Genomic DNA, 15,193 nt, shown 5'->3' on the forward strand with positions numbered 1-15,193 from the left:
GCTGCTTAAGAGTTGAAAGGTTTCCTAGCAACAAGCCGTACGAGAGATGGCAGCCTAGATTTAGCCAGCTTTTGTCTTCTCGTACTTGTTGGTATCGGAATACAATTGTTCTGTAAAGAGAATGATAAATGTCCTGCCAAATGGATGCTGGGGAAATGTGAGACGTTGACCTGCTTAGCAATTCCGAACAAAGAGCAACTCTCCCGGCTAGTGTTTAATATGCGTGTACCAGATTTCATTCACGCTGGTAAGCGGCAGACACAGGCACATTTTCTTCCCATTTAGAATACGGAAAGTAAAATGAAAATTGGGCAGGATCATTCAACAGCGATTATTCTGCCCCGAAAAGAACAAAGTGCTGCAGTTCTCCGAACAGGGAGCGAGGCTGGTCTCCTAGAAGGATGCATTAACACTCAGGCTGCCTAGGATTTTCATTACAACGGGAGTCCTATGTGAGATCCTGCCCTGGCTCCATCGTCGCCTCCACCCCCCATCACCCATCACATTCAAGTTTCCAGGGCAACTAACAGCGATTAACATTTAGTGCCAACGGCATCTAGTATGGCTCCGGTAGTGCTATGCAGCTGTATATAGTATGTAGGACAAGAGATCATATACTGTACTGTATTTTGTGCACCTGTTGTCATTCATTCTTTTTTATTTTTTTTAATTCCCGATATGAATGTGTAGGAAGTCCTTTTTATAGCTATGCAACTGTTTGCAAGATACTTCCTATACTGCTCTTTCATATGAAGCATTGACCTGTGATCAGTCACATTGTGGCGTACTGCAGGAAGTGTTTTTTTTTTTTTTGTTTTTTTTTAAACCTTAATATAATGTTTGGGATTTATTTGTAGCTTTTTTTTTTTTAAGCCTTATGCCAGTTCATAAAATAAATTATGATGATGAATTTGTTCAGTCAATATGTGGTTTGTACATCAAGTCTTGATACTCCAAGCAAGGGGTATAGACCCCCAGATTGTAAGGCCGTGTTTACACAGTAGAAATCACCTTCAGATCTGCAGTGTTTGTATTGGTTACAAGTCTACATTTGATAATTGTTCTGCCGTGTGTGAATGTGGCTTTGGAAAATGCTTTTCTTTTACTACAGTAAAGTTTTAAGCTGCAGTCCTATTCATTTTCTGACTCTGTGTATGCGGTTTCCTACATGCACCTATTTTCAGACTTGGCTCATGTGTCCCAGTAATACACGCTGGACATGTCTTCTGGGAATCCAGAACACACTGGCTGCACTATCCGTCATGTACTAGCACAGCAAAGCTGCCTATCTTGCATCGAGGCAACCAATGAACAATACAGATCTGTGCAGAGGTAGCCATAGCCTTTAGAGGAAAAATAATAGGCAGTCATTAAATTGTACAAGGACTAATGCATACAATTGCAGCGGTACTCTTCCATCACTGAAGTATATACAGTACTGTTTTTGTGCACTTTTCATGCATACTTTTTTTCCCCTTGTACAGTAAGTGTAGGAAGTCCTTTTTATAGCTATGTAACCATTCGTTACTCACTTCCTATATTTCTCTTTCAGATGAAGCATAAAGGAGGACCTGTGATCGCAGTCACATTGTGGTGTACTCCAGGCTGTGCTTTCTACCTAGACATCATGGGCTCTCCATTGGTGTGACCTGGCGTGCACTTCTCCTCCATTACACCTGCTGGGCTATAACCCGTATTTGCTACATTTGAAGAAGTAACCTGGAGATGGCTGGGTACCTTCTGGTCGCTCTTCTGTGCTGTCTACTAAGAGCTGAAGCCTTTGCTCCAGAGTCGAGACTCACGTGGCAAGAAACAGGTAAAAGACTGCTTTGCTCTCACATTAGTCACGCTTGGTAGTTGTTTGCGGCTCTGGTTTCTCAGCGATGTGCCACCTCTTAAACGTATTATTTTTACTGTGATTGGTAAACTCTCTTCCCCACACAGCTGTTCAAGTAAATCCGAGGCGTAATTATAGCTTTCAGCTTTGTTTTTAACCTCTTCCTTGCAGCGTCTATCGAAGTTAGAGACACTTGTAATTGTGTGCCGCTACTTTCTGGTGGATTACACTTTAACTTTTCTCAGCCACCGAAAAGAAACCCTGAAAATAATCCCTGTCACATTTATTTTACCCCGGTGACAGTATACGCTTCACCACAGAGACTACAAAGTTCGCTTCATCTCTTAATGTCATTCTCTCCAGCTGTTATGCCAGAAGTTTGGAATAAAATGTTACATGGCATGACCTAAATTAAAATTCCATCTATGTCAATGGAGCCTAACAAATAAGTAATGCAATCATGATGTGCTCCAGCATTGTGTACACACATGAAGTCTCTGCTATAAAGCAATAAATATATATATTTTTTTCCATTCATCCGGCAGATATTAGCCTTATTCGTTTTCAAGTGCAAGAAGTATATAACTATTCCACGTTGTTGCTAAGTGAGGACAAGGATATTCTATATATCGGGGCTCGGGAAGTAATTTTTGCAGTGAATGCGCAGAATATATCGGAGCAGAAGCAGGAGGTAAATAATTTTTTTATGATTAATACGTTTGCATTTAAAGACACAACTAGGAAGGATTGCTAAGAAAAAGGTGTCGGGATAATTGGTACCAATATAAAAAAACTAAAAAAATCATGCAGTGTACCCGCATATGTGTTACACATCTAACATAGAAACATAGATTGTCAGCAGTAAAAAACCACTGGGTCCATCTAGTCTGCCCTTTTTAGTATTTCCTCCTTATCTTAGGATAGATATATGTTTATCCCAGGCAGGTTTACATTCTGTTGTTGTAGATTTACCTACCATGTCTGATGGAGGTTTGTTCCAAGCATCTACTACTCTTTCAGTAAGTTAAGATTTTCTCACGTTGCTTCTGATCTTTCCCCCTGATAACCTCTCACTGTGTCTGGAGTTCAGTTTTATTCTAAAAACACTTCCCTCCTGAACCTTATTTAGTCCTTTAACATATTTAAGCTAAGCTAAATACCTGGACCCAAAAGATGACATTAGTTCTCACCAAGATGATCAAACCCTTGATTTGTTATGTCCTTACATCTCCATTAAGAGGAATTTCAGGGACATCTGTTATGCTGGTGTCACAAGTAATGTAGTTACATCCAGAAAGTCTGATTATCTGGCGCATCTACAGGAGGAAATAAAATTTCACAAGAGCAGCAGCAGAGGGGTCTGGGTGTTCAGATCACAATCAGTAGAATGAGCAGGGAGAAGCATTCAGCTGAGGCTGCTCTCCTAGTCTTGCTGCAGAAGACCGGCTCTGTAGACTTATTATACAATCGCCTCCTGCAATGAGCTGGGGAGGGAAGCACTCGCTGGAGTGCTTTTTCTGGCTTGTACTATCAGTGTTCGAGCAACAAATTTAGGTAGCAGATCTTGTGATATAATTTCATTTTTGCCTGTTTCTTAAAGGTTTTCTGCCCTAGATTTGCTTCGCCTGCACTCTAATGCAGGATATATAATCTGATGCCTATGCAGCCCAATAATACTGCACATTGTTTTATGGTTATAATTAGTTTCACAAATTCTGTTTGTATATGCCATTTGTATTGTATTTGTAAGCATGTTACTTTTACCTTTCCGCTCTAGGTTTACTGGAAGGTGGCTGAAGTTAAAAGTGAGGAGTGTTCTCGTAAAGGAAAATCCAAACAGGTACTTTGTAATTTTCAGTATAACGCCATGTTCACGAACAGTGCTTAATTGAATGGCAGTCAAAGGGACAACGGCCGTAGTGTATATACATTGTATACTCTAAGGCCGTTGTTCACTCTGGCCACAGAAAATAATTGACATGTCTATTTTCTATGACCGCAGTTCACCCACAGAAAATAGTCTGTGCTCACAATGTAAAGTACAGTTCTTGGTCGTACTTTGACCATTATCCTCAGTGTAATGTTCCCGCATTCCAATTAAAATAAAATTATGTTCATACGGCCGATACTGCATTGAACATGTAAAACAGCAGCCAATGTTCTTACACAGTGTGAACATGGCCTAAAAGTGATTTATACATATTTTGTAAAATACACAATGATACAATTTTTTTTTTGTTTCTTTTGTGCTGTTTCTTGCATTTGTGGTGGACTTTTTTTTGCCCATTGGAGTCCTACGGAGAAAATTTTTAATATACTGATTTTGATAAAACCTGGTGTATTACAGTCTTAGATGTGGTGGTGGTACAGCTATCTGCCATGTGATTGTTTTCTTATTTAATTTTCAATTTTGTTTCACTTTACATTTAATTTTTGTCCTTGTAACTGGGGCTGACATTGCACCCATGCTGCATTAAAGTTGGTGAAATCCGCAAAAAAATGAGCATGCCACTGCAGAGTGCGGGTGAAATGTTATATAAACTTATCCACTCCTGAGCAGCAAATATTGTGCTGCAAGTGGGTGGGAATGTACATACAACACTTTCCTTATTGTACTTATCTATCTTCCTTAGACGGAGTGCCTGAACTACATTCGTGTGCTGCAGCCGTTTAATGAAACTGCTTTGTTCGTGTGTGGAACCAATGCATTTCAGCCGATGTGCGACATTCTGGTCAGTCCCGTTAAGGCAGCTGCCGACTTTCATATGTGGGCATTTTACATGGGGAAGTGAGATTCCCATTTGCTACTAGGAAATAACATTGTCATTTAGTACTTACTCTATATATCAACTAAGGCAGTAATGCAATATGTAGACTACTGATATTTCACATTTTTGTACCAAGAATATTGTTTTATTTAGACAATTTTGTTAAAAAGTAATCTGATTTACCGATTTTTATGCCGTTCATAGGAATTAAACAGTTTTAAGCTGATGGGCAAAAATGAAGATGGTAGAGGACGATGTCCATTTGATCCTGCACAAACTTATACTTCAGTGATGGTTGGTAAGTGGCCATTATTGTGAAATGTACATTTTCAGTATTAGGAGGAATAAATAAAAACTATAATTCTTAGACTGTGTAAGCTTGTTCTCCAGGCTGCCAAAGCCTAGCTCAGTACAGCCCATCCGTCCCCAAACACCACTCTTTCAGCCCTTGTAACTGGCCACCATTTTTCTTTTCCAAGGAAGTCTCCCATTAGCATTGTCAGAGCGGCACCTGTGAATGATAGCTGTCTTCTCCTGCAAGTGCTGAGCAAGCTCTGAGACTGAAGACAGCATTTACATGAGACTTCCCTACACAAGTAAAAGGGCCAGAATAAGTGTGTTTGGGGATTTGATAGGCCATACTGGGCTGGATTCTTATGGCCTAGGGAACGCTTCCTGGGCACTTCCAGCTTATTTGCACATGAATAAAAACAGCTATATCTTGGCACTGGAGCAAGACAGTAAATGGGAAAAGGTATTCTCCAAATCCTGCTTAGGTGACCTATGTGCACGGGGACTGATTTTAGTAGGAAAATCCATGCTGACAGGTCCTCCTTAAGGCACTGCACAACATGCTGTTCTTATTACTTACTGTGAATAGGCTGACGATCTTTGCATAATTCTTCCTAAAACTGCAGCCTTTTTTCCCCCATATATTTTTAATTCCCATATTTCTGTCAGAATTAGAAAAGGGGACAATGAAATAGTTCTGTTATTTGTTTAAATGGCATTAGTTTGAGAGTAAGATTGGGAATTCAGAGCTTCTTATGCTGGTGCACAATGACAGATCAAGGGACACCTTGTTTTCCCAACTAGTAACCATTTTTTCCTTATTGTAATATCTACATATTTTACCACTGCTGCTATTTAATACAATAATAAAAAAAATATTTTTTTTTTTTCTGTAAAAGATGGAGATTTGTACTCTGGAACTTCCTATACCTTCCTTGGTAGTGAGCCAATCATATGTAGACACTCCCAGCACCTAAGCTACTTAAGGACAGAGTATGCGGTACCTTGGCTCAATGGTAAGTCAATTACTCTGCCATCTTTAGCCTGTATTTTTTAGGCTGTATTCAAAATTGGACTGTATATCACCATGCATCACTCTATGGAATCTTTAGTGGAACACCAGCGAACAGTAGACAGTAGTGATCCAACGGTTAGCCTTTGGATTATACATAGAGGGAACCTGTCGCAGCATTATTGGCCCTAGTTAAGAACTGAGCCTGCGACTCCTGTGTGAACAAAGCCTTGGGAAATCCAAAAGATCTGTGTGATATCTTCTGATTAGAAAACTGTGTTGACACCAACTTTTGTTTACGGTGGAATCATACTGTAATATTTGCCAAAAAAGCTTTTCAGTATCATGTTCTGCAAAGCTTGGCTTTTATTTTTGCTTTCTAGTTAGAACAGTCCTAGGGGGAGATTTATCAAAGGGTGTAAAATTTAGACTGGTGTAAACTGCCCACAGCAACCAATCACAGCTTAGCTCTCAGCTCTAATGAAAGGAAAGCTGAGCTGTGATTGGTTGCTGTGGGCAGTTTGCACCAGTCTAAATTTTACACCCTTTGATAAATCTCCCTCCTATTGTTCCCTTAACTAAAGGTGGCAATAGACCCCCAAAACTGTAAGATCTGCCATTATCTCCCTGTTATCCACCAGTATTGAACAAAAAATTTATTCTGCAGGGAAAATGAATCCTGCAGAGCAAAATCACAACAACCTGACAAGCTTTCTAGTATGAGTACTGCACCAGATGCTTCTGTCTCAGTATACAGTGATCTCTAAAACGTTCAGTATTTTTGTTAGGATTCAGACACAAAGTCTTAAAATGGTTCCAAATATGCGGTTTGATCCATTCATGCATAATCGTGAAAGAAAAACTTGCTGACTACACATGGCTCCATTCCTGGGTTGATTCTCTCCTGCAATGAGCCATATCGGGGCTGTGTGCTTAATGTAGATTGCATGACTGACAATGGTGAAGATCTATTTGAAAGCCTTTTGTGGGATGTCTAGGAAAACATAGCCAAGAAGTACAAATAATCCCAAACAGCTGTATCTCTTAGCTATTAGCCCAAACTGTATATCAATTTGCTTTTCTGCACTTAAGTTTTCTTTTAAATTCATCTGGATTGCTTTCTTATCACTACTCATCAGTATCTTATTGTTTCCGTTCTAGAACCCAGATTTGTGCACGCTGACGTTATCAGAGCACCTGTGAATAACCCAGAGGGGGACGATGACAAGATCTATTTTTTCTTCACTGAAGTGTCTGTAGAGTATGAATTTTTCAACAAGCTTTTAATACCAAGAATAGCCAGAGTTTGCAAGGTGGGTTGACTATCATTGCTCTGTATAAAGGGAATCTTTAAAACTACATCATAACAAGGAGAAGGTCCAGTGCAGAATGATGGGAATTGTATGATTTGCTTAAAATCATAAGAATATAAATAACCAGCTACCACTATTGAAGGATGATGGGAGGTTTAAATGTCTTGTACATTAAAGCCTAATTTTGGGTCATATAAATGCCATGGTACATTATATGGAAGTTTGTTCAATGGCTGTTCATATGCAAACTTTTATTAATGTGATGATATCTAATGTTTATTATATGATTTAACTAGTTTACAGCTGCTACTAAGGATCACTGGTTACCTGTCAAAGAGCTGCTGAAGATCACTGGCTCATTTTGATCATGTTTATATTTGTTTTAGTTTACTCATGAACGACACTTTATATCTTCTTGTGTCAAAGTTATTTTTATGTTGCTGGCAAGGAGGCCAATGCTTTAAGAGGGATCATCTCTGAGATCCACACTAAAAGCCACTGCTCAATTTTGTTGGGCCTTTGCTACGAAAAAAACCCTTTCTGTGACAATTTTTCCCAGCTAACATTGTTTATGTATATGTGTGTGTATGTATGAATGTATGTATATATATATATATATATATATATATATATATATATATATATATATATATATATATATATATATATATATAATTTTGACCGCACGTTCGTTCTTTAAATGTAAAAAAAAAAAGATACGTGCCATCTCCAGAACTTATGTACCGTCCCTGCACCAATATATTTTGTATGTCAGCCAGGATTACTTTTTGGGATAAGTTCATGGGGTATTGAGGTATGTTGGTATTAGCCTGTTTACCCTGTTTTTGAGCATACTGTCTAAAAAGCAGTATATAGTTACATCTTTCTCCTTAATGAGGTCATCTGGATCAGAAAACCCATTGTCATATACTATAAAGGCAATTGTGTTTTAATAAGGAGGAATTCCCTTTTTAATGAACCTCATTTCTGGGCCACAATTTAGAGGGGGTAAAGAGTGTCTGTCCTCCACCCTGCCCTGAACAGCTAATCTGATGATTTAAATAGAGATTACATAATGTTTGTTTCCTGTGGGGGGTGCTGCAGAGGAATTGAACATTTGCTGCTAAGTTTTTACAGTGGACCCTCTGTGATTGTTGTCAAGGGACCCCTTAAAATAGCAGAGAGCCCCTTAAAAATAGGTTTCAGCATACAAAATATTCCAAGTGTGTTATTTGCAGATTTATTTGATCCCATAAACATTAATTGTAGTTTTGGGAATGAGTTATGTTGGAAATTTATAAGAGCTCTCCTTTCACATATTTTCTTTAAGTGTTATGAGATGCTTCTGACAGGCTGTGTTTTGTCCTAACCAGCGATGACAGGTGGAAATTCATGCTAAGCTGTCATCACTCAACCCAAAAACTTAGCCCAGCTGCCTGCTTCTATCACTTAGTGCTAAAGAAGGCTGGCAAAGTTTCATAATGGCCAATTTTAATTGTGCACGGAGATAACTTATTGGCGTTCATGCACATCTTTAGCTGTGGTCAGAATACTGAAATCCAGGCTTCAGTAGATGGGACTTTATCACTTTTTTTTTTTGTACTACTTTATAATCAAAAAACTTGGTTTACGACATAAGTTCAGAAAATTCTGCACATAACAATACCATGACCTCCTGTGTATACTTTATATTTCCCTCCCGCCTCTGTAGTTCTTCCCCTATACTGTATACATCTCCCCTCTGCAGTAAGTCCCCCCATATTTTATACCTTCCCCTCCCCCTTTGTAGTTCCCCCATACTGCTAACGGTATAAGAACCTTGTGGGCACCACAAATATCCTGTCAACTGTGTGCTAGCCCCAAAAATTTACAACATACAAGAAAAAGGGGGGCTTAATAATAACAGAATGCACCTCAAAGTAATGTACTAAAGTATCCAAATTTATTTTTATGCACAACCAAAAAATGACAAAACATTTAGAAGCGTTTTAAAAACTATACAAGACAAATACACAGAGCCTTATAAGGCTCCATAAACACCAGGCCATCCCATGAAAGAGTAAGATGAGAGCGACAGGTACCAAAGTGTTGCCAAAAAGTGTCCTAAGGTGTATCATGCACTACCTGCAGATATAGGAGTGCAAAAAGTGAGAAACAAAAAGTATATCACATAATGTAGCTCTCAGGTGGATGGATCCATCTTCAAGACTTCATCAGTAAGGTAAGTAACTAGCTCTAAACATTCACTATCTATAGGCAAAATACAGGTTATGCAATCTGTGCCCAGTAAAAACCAAGATCTGAATCAGGGGAATAATGGATGCAGTGCTCACCATAGCATGCATGTGTAGATGGTGACGCCATAGCCTTCCGTGTGTGAGATAATCACATGACCAAATCATATGATGCTGTCTAAGTCAATGTGGTAGTAATGTGACCAAATGCCGATCACATGAGGCCGTCCAAGTTTTGTAAGAGCCTACCCATAGAGAGGTTCCAAGTTAAGCAAACACCGAGTGGAAACAGATACTGTCTTTCACTGGTAACAAGGTAATCAAATCACATAGTGCCTTAATGAACGTATATCAGCATATTACATTGCGCTGGTGCACAAAGATCGAACTTTGTCACCCGCACCTATAGGAATAAAAATCGTGATTAGAGATAGAGATAACACTCCTGGTGCCCCTCTGTATGCCCCTGCCTAGCCCGTTAATTAATGGGTGCTGTGGTAGCTTTACATTGGTAAAAAGTAGTTTTAATAGGTATGCGAGGCCGGGAGAGGGGCAGCAACTAGTCATCTGAGAAGGGAGCCGCCTGTGACTAGTAATAGCTCTCTGCCTGTCAGCAGGCAGTGCAAGGAAGATTGACTGGCAGGGAGGCCAATAACTGGTCTCTCTGCCTGTCAGTCATCCTCACCCAGATGACTAGCTGCCACCCCTTTCCCAACCTTGCACGCCCGATTAAAACTACTTTTAACCCCAATGTAAAGCTGCGGCTGCTGACGTGGCTGGTAGCCTCGGGGAGCTCCACGGTAGATCCATACTCTGCAGCTGAACTATGTTGTGCTCTTCCTTTATTCTTTCAACCGATTTTTTTTTAAACAAATTGACAACAGGGAGAGATGAGTTGGGGAGGTGTTCACTTGTACAGTGCTATTTAATGTCGCTGTGTGAGGATATGCCCCCGTGATATAAGAAATAGTAACACCAAGTTGTCAGTTTATTCATACATTTTTGGTAAGACTAAGACAAATATGGTACACACTAAAGCCATAAGAAAGGTGGCTGCGCAGGATTGATAACCTAGGATAGTTACTAAAACTGACAGGTCAGGAGAGACAGGTCTTTTTTAATTTACAGAGAATGACAGATTCTGCTGAAATCTTGCAGATGGAGGAGCTCTGGTATATATACTGTGCCCTGCTGAATATAGCGGCGGTCTCAAGCTGAAAATGTCTACTCTAATCCTGGAAGTTTCCACGGCAACCTGAGGCCCTAAGAGATCTGGCAGGCCCGCTCCACGTTTCAGCTGAGATCTAGTGAATTCATTACTGAGCTTAGGAAAAAAAAAAACCTAACAAAAAAAACCTTCAAAACCACAGTCCCTCATCTCTATAAGTAATAAGTAAAGTAATGTAGTGTTATCGCAAACCATAACTAACATTTAGGCTTTAGTTTAGGCAGGAGTTGTATCTCAGACTCACTTTTCCATCACTCTGACTCACTCAGCCATCACTCAGCCTGAGTCTTATCTCCTCTGACATCATCTATCAGTTGACAGTCGGGAAAGCCCCATACACCCTATACTGAAGGCTGAACCCTCTGCGAGAGGCCGACAAAAGTATACAGTGTATCGAGACCTTAAAGGGAATCTGTCAGTGTGTCTGTCAGTCAGTGTGATATGGATAACAGCGCCCTAGCATACTGTTTTTTTGCATATCTGTCCATGGATGAGGTTCAGCACAATCTTTTCTTTGTTTTTTTACAGTAGTCGTGGCTCAGCGTTTGTACCACACTCTGGCATGCCTAACCACTCCTCCTCCTCCCTTCTCTTCTATATAAATAAATATTCCTGTATCATACTGTTAGCACCCTGGGACGGGTCTAAGTGCTGACAGATTCCCTTTAAGGCCCCCAGTATATACTCTTGCTAATCTCTAGTGGCAGATCCCAGCTCTGCTGTAATCGAGTGGAGCTAAAAAAAAAACAGCCAAGGATCATTGGAAAATAAGTAGCAGGTAATCACCTGGTACTGACTTAGGGTCCTAAAACACTGAGCGATTTTTAACAATTAACGATAAACTGTCGCAAATGAGATTATTTATCATTAACCTGAAATCGTTCACCATATTACACAGAACGATGGTCGTTAGATACGATCGTTATTACGATTGTTACTGCGATCGTTACTATGATAGTTTATTCCTTCTGACCCCAGCAAAACAATGAGCAATTTATACTGAACGATTAGTGAAAAAATGTGGAATTACAGCAAACGGTTAACGATAATTTTGGGTTCAGATCTAAATCAACGACACACAAACGATTTTTCGATCATTTCCTGCAATTACACAGAAAGGTTATCGTTTAAATTCGAACGATATAACGATTTTTCACAGGATAATCATACCGCGTAATAGGGCCCTTAGTCTTGTCTGGACAGTCGCTTTAATGTTTAGCAGTGCCAATATAAATGCTTATGTTATCGTGATTATTGAAATGTCTGTCTAGAGATGTCATGTACCTTGGTCTTCCTTTATTCTAATGGAGAGTCTAGGCCAAAATGCAATTATACTATTGCAGCAAGTGGTCAGAGAAGCGTATCTCACACCATTGTTCCCTATATAATTCTTGTTTGTGCCAGTCTGTTTCTTTTCTGACTATAAAGGCCCTATTCACATATGTAGAATACATCAAGTTGCGGAGAAGACCAGTTCATTAAAATGCTTCATATACAGTATCTCACATGACCCTAGTTAGGAAATATGGTGTCATACCTATCATTGTAAATATCCACAGGAAATGTATATTGTCTGACTGTCCTCATAGAGCCTTTGTAGATTCTTCATATCTCATGCATTCTCTCTGTTATATCTCAGGGCGATCAGGGAGGTCTACGAACACTACAGAAGAAATGGACAACTTTTCTCAAAGCCAGACTGATTTGTCACTCGCCAGAAAATAATTTGATTTTCAATGTTGTCAATGATGTTTTTATCTTGAAATCACCAACATTGAAAGAACCCATCATCTATGGAGTGTTCACGTCTCATCTGTAAGTGGAAATGATAATGACTACACAATATTCTTACTTTCCTTATGAGCTGTATAGGAATACATTTTCAGAATGTGTCACACTAGCTAATGAACTTGTACAATACAACTTGTACAATACAATATATCCATGTATGTATGTCAGGGCTCCAGATGGCGACCAAAATGGTCGCCAATGCGACTGACATTTTGCAAATGGCGGCCAGATTTATTAATCTGGGCGCCATTTGCGACTGGCCCCGGCGGCGCGCTGTCTCTTTAAGATGCGCGGCTGCCGGGGGTGTCCCATCCTATCCCCGGCAGCGCGGCGCATCAGTGAGCTGCCTGGGGCCCTGACTTCCGGCACAGGAAGCGCACGTCAGAGACGCTTCCTGTGTCAGAAGTCACAGCCCCGCCGTACAGGGAGCTCACTGACGCGCCGCGCTGCTGGGGATAGGACGGGACACCCCCGGCAGCCGCGCATCAGCCGGGGACAGCGCCTGAAGAAGAAGAGGATCGCCGGGGGAGCGGGTTGTCAGGTGAGTTTGTGTGTGTGTTTTTTTTAAATATTGCTTAGCATAGAGGAAAGGGGGGGGGGCATCTATAATGGGGGGAAGAGAAGGGGGGGGCATCTATAATGGGGGGAGAAGAGGGGCCATCTTCAAGGGGGGGAGAAGGGGCCATCTATAAGGGGAGGGGGTATCTATAAGGGGGGGAGAAGAGGGGCCATCTTCAAGGGGGGGAGAGGGGGCCATCTATAAGGGGAGGGGGTATCTATAAGGGGGGGAGAAGAGGGGGCATTTATAATGGGGGGGGGGGGAGAGGGGGCATCTATAAGGGGAGGGGGTATCTATAAGGGGGGGAGAAGAGGGGGCATCTATAATGGGGGGGAGAGGGGGCATCTATAATGGGGGGGAGGAGGGGGCATCTATAATGGGGGGGGAGGAGGGGGCATCTATAAGGGGAGGGGCCATCTATAAGTGTAGGACAAACTGGCTGCAGACACTGGGAGATAGATATATGCACAATTATTATTATCAGGGCCCCTCAGGTGTCTGTATTGTAGGGGGTCACTTGCATTAGTCACTAGGTGAGAGATATATCTATCTATATACACATCTTGTGGGGGGTCACTATGGCTGCAGTCATAAGTCTAGCTCAGTATGTATAGACTGTTGCAAGCTTTTAAAGGGAACCTGTCACCCCCGGTGACGGGGTGACAGGCTCCCAACCCCCCGTTAGAAGCCCCTATACTCACCTCATCGCGCCGGGTCCCGCTTCTGAAGATGGTCGGGTCACGGAGATCTCAGCCCGACGCGCACACTGAGAGATGAGTCCAACGCTCATAGAGAATGACGGAGTGCTGGACTCTCCCGTCATTCTCTATGAGCGTTGGACTCATCTCTCAGCGCACGCCGGGCTGCAGCGGCTGAGATCTCTGTGACCCGACCATCTTCAGAAGCGGGACCCGGCGCGATGAGGTGAGTATAGGGGGTTCTAACGGGGGGTTAAGAGCCTGTCACCCCGGCACAGGGGTCGACAGGTTCCCTTTAAGTTCAAGTTCAGAAGAGTAAGCCTCATTAAAAGGCTAGCCAAGTGAAGCTGAAGTACTGAGTCAGACTGTATATGGTTGTCAAGTTGCAAGTTTCCATGTTGAACGTTTTCAAACTAAAAAAAGAAAGGATCTAAAGGAGGATGCTGCCGTGGCCTCTGCACACAGTAAGTCCCATTTAACATAACATTAATTTTACATGGTTTAAAATGTTGGCGACCAAATATTCTATTTGGCGCCTAAATTTTTCAGGTTAGGAGCCAATGGCTCCTAGGTAAATTTTTTAGTCTGGAGCCCTCTATGTGTATATAATTGTTTTTTTTTATAGTTGGCTTGTATATTTGGTTTGTGAAATTTTCTATTTTTCATTTTCTAAAACCCATTCAAATATTTTAACATATTTCCTTCTGTTTAAAGAAACAACGTTGGCATGTCAGCCATATGTTCATACAGTTTGTCTACTGTGGAAGACGTCTTCTCTAAGGGGAAGTACATGCAGAGCGCCACTGTGGAACAAGCGCACACAAAGTGGGTGCAGTTTAATGGGGAAATACCTAAGCCACGTCCAGGAGCAGTAAGTATCTCTTTTACTAAGGAAGTCTTCATTTGAGAATCCTGTGATGATTAAGACCCATGATGATTTATAAAAGGGTTTTTCCCTATTTGTCACACCAAGTTCTAGTTTTATGTTAAGCCACTACGGAAATTGATAAGTGACAGCGGCGGCTAGTATAGATTATATTGTTCAAGGTTTTCTTATTATTTAATTTGGAAGCTTTTTTTTTTTTTTTTTCTTTCCAGTAATTTCTTTTGATTTATTAGTCATCTTCTATAATTTATTTTTATTTTTTTTAATCATACTATATTTTTGCTTAAAAATAACAATTGGGATGATTTACTAAATCACCAGAAATTGTGCAGTAAATAGTTACCTAGAATAATTATGCGTTTAGTGCTTGTTATGACTGCACTATTATTATTGCTGTAAAACATTAGTGTATGATGAAACTGTGTAGCATGCTCAGGAAGGTTATCTTTCTCCACGCAAGCCTTTGTTAAGGTTGGCCTAATTTTTGTAGTTGCAGTCAATGATTTTTATTATTGCTATTATTCTGTATTGAAAAGTAATATTTCATCTTAAATCCTGAACTTTTTCTTTTTGTTT

The 15,193-nt window shown here is 40.7% G+C and overlaps 1 protein-coding gene across 5 annotated transcripts in view; it reads left to right on the plus strand.

Annotated features, from left to right (window-relative positions):
- The window catches only part of SEMA4D (semaphorin 4D), a 59,158-nt gene that overhangs the window by 30,726 nt on the left and 13,239 nt on the right, over nucleotides 1-15,193 (plus strand). For all 5 annotated transcript variants that reach the window (XM_069961695.1, XM_069961691.1, XM_069961692.1 and 2 more), the window contains exons 3-11: nucleotides 1,553-1,816; nucleotides 2,383-2,528; nucleotides 3,615-3,677; nucleotides 4,471-4,569; nucleotides 4,810-4,903; nucleotides 5,796-5,912; nucleotides 7,070-7,221; nucleotides 12,323-12,498; nucleotides 14,446-14,602. In XM_069961695.1, coding sequence (XP_069817796.1) covers nucleotides 1,726-1,816; nucleotides 2,383-2,528; nucleotides 3,615-3,677; nucleotides 4,471-4,569; nucleotides 4,810-4,903; nucleotides 5,796-5,912; nucleotides 7,070-7,221; nucleotides 12,323-12,498; nucleotides 14,446-14,602 — 1,095 coding nt within the window. In that variant the 5' untranslated portion in view covers nucleotides 1,553-1,725. The remainder of the gene's footprint in view (nucleotides 1-1,552; nucleotides 1,817-2,382; nucleotides 2,529-3,614; nucleotides 3,678-4,470; nucleotides 4,570-4,809; nucleotides 4,904-5,795; nucleotides 5,913-7,069; nucleotides 7,222-12,322; nucleotides 12,499-14,445; nucleotides 14,603-15,193) is intronic.

Source organism: Dendropsophus ebraccatus, chromosome 3 (assembly GCF_027789765.1).
Source record: "Dendropsophus ebraccatus isolate aDenEbr1 chromosome 3, aDenEbr1.pat, whole genome shotgun sequence".
NCBI classification, from domain to species: domain Eukaryota; kingdom Metazoa; phylum Chordata; class Amphibia; order Anura; family Hylidae; genus Dendropsophus; species Dendropsophus ebraccatus.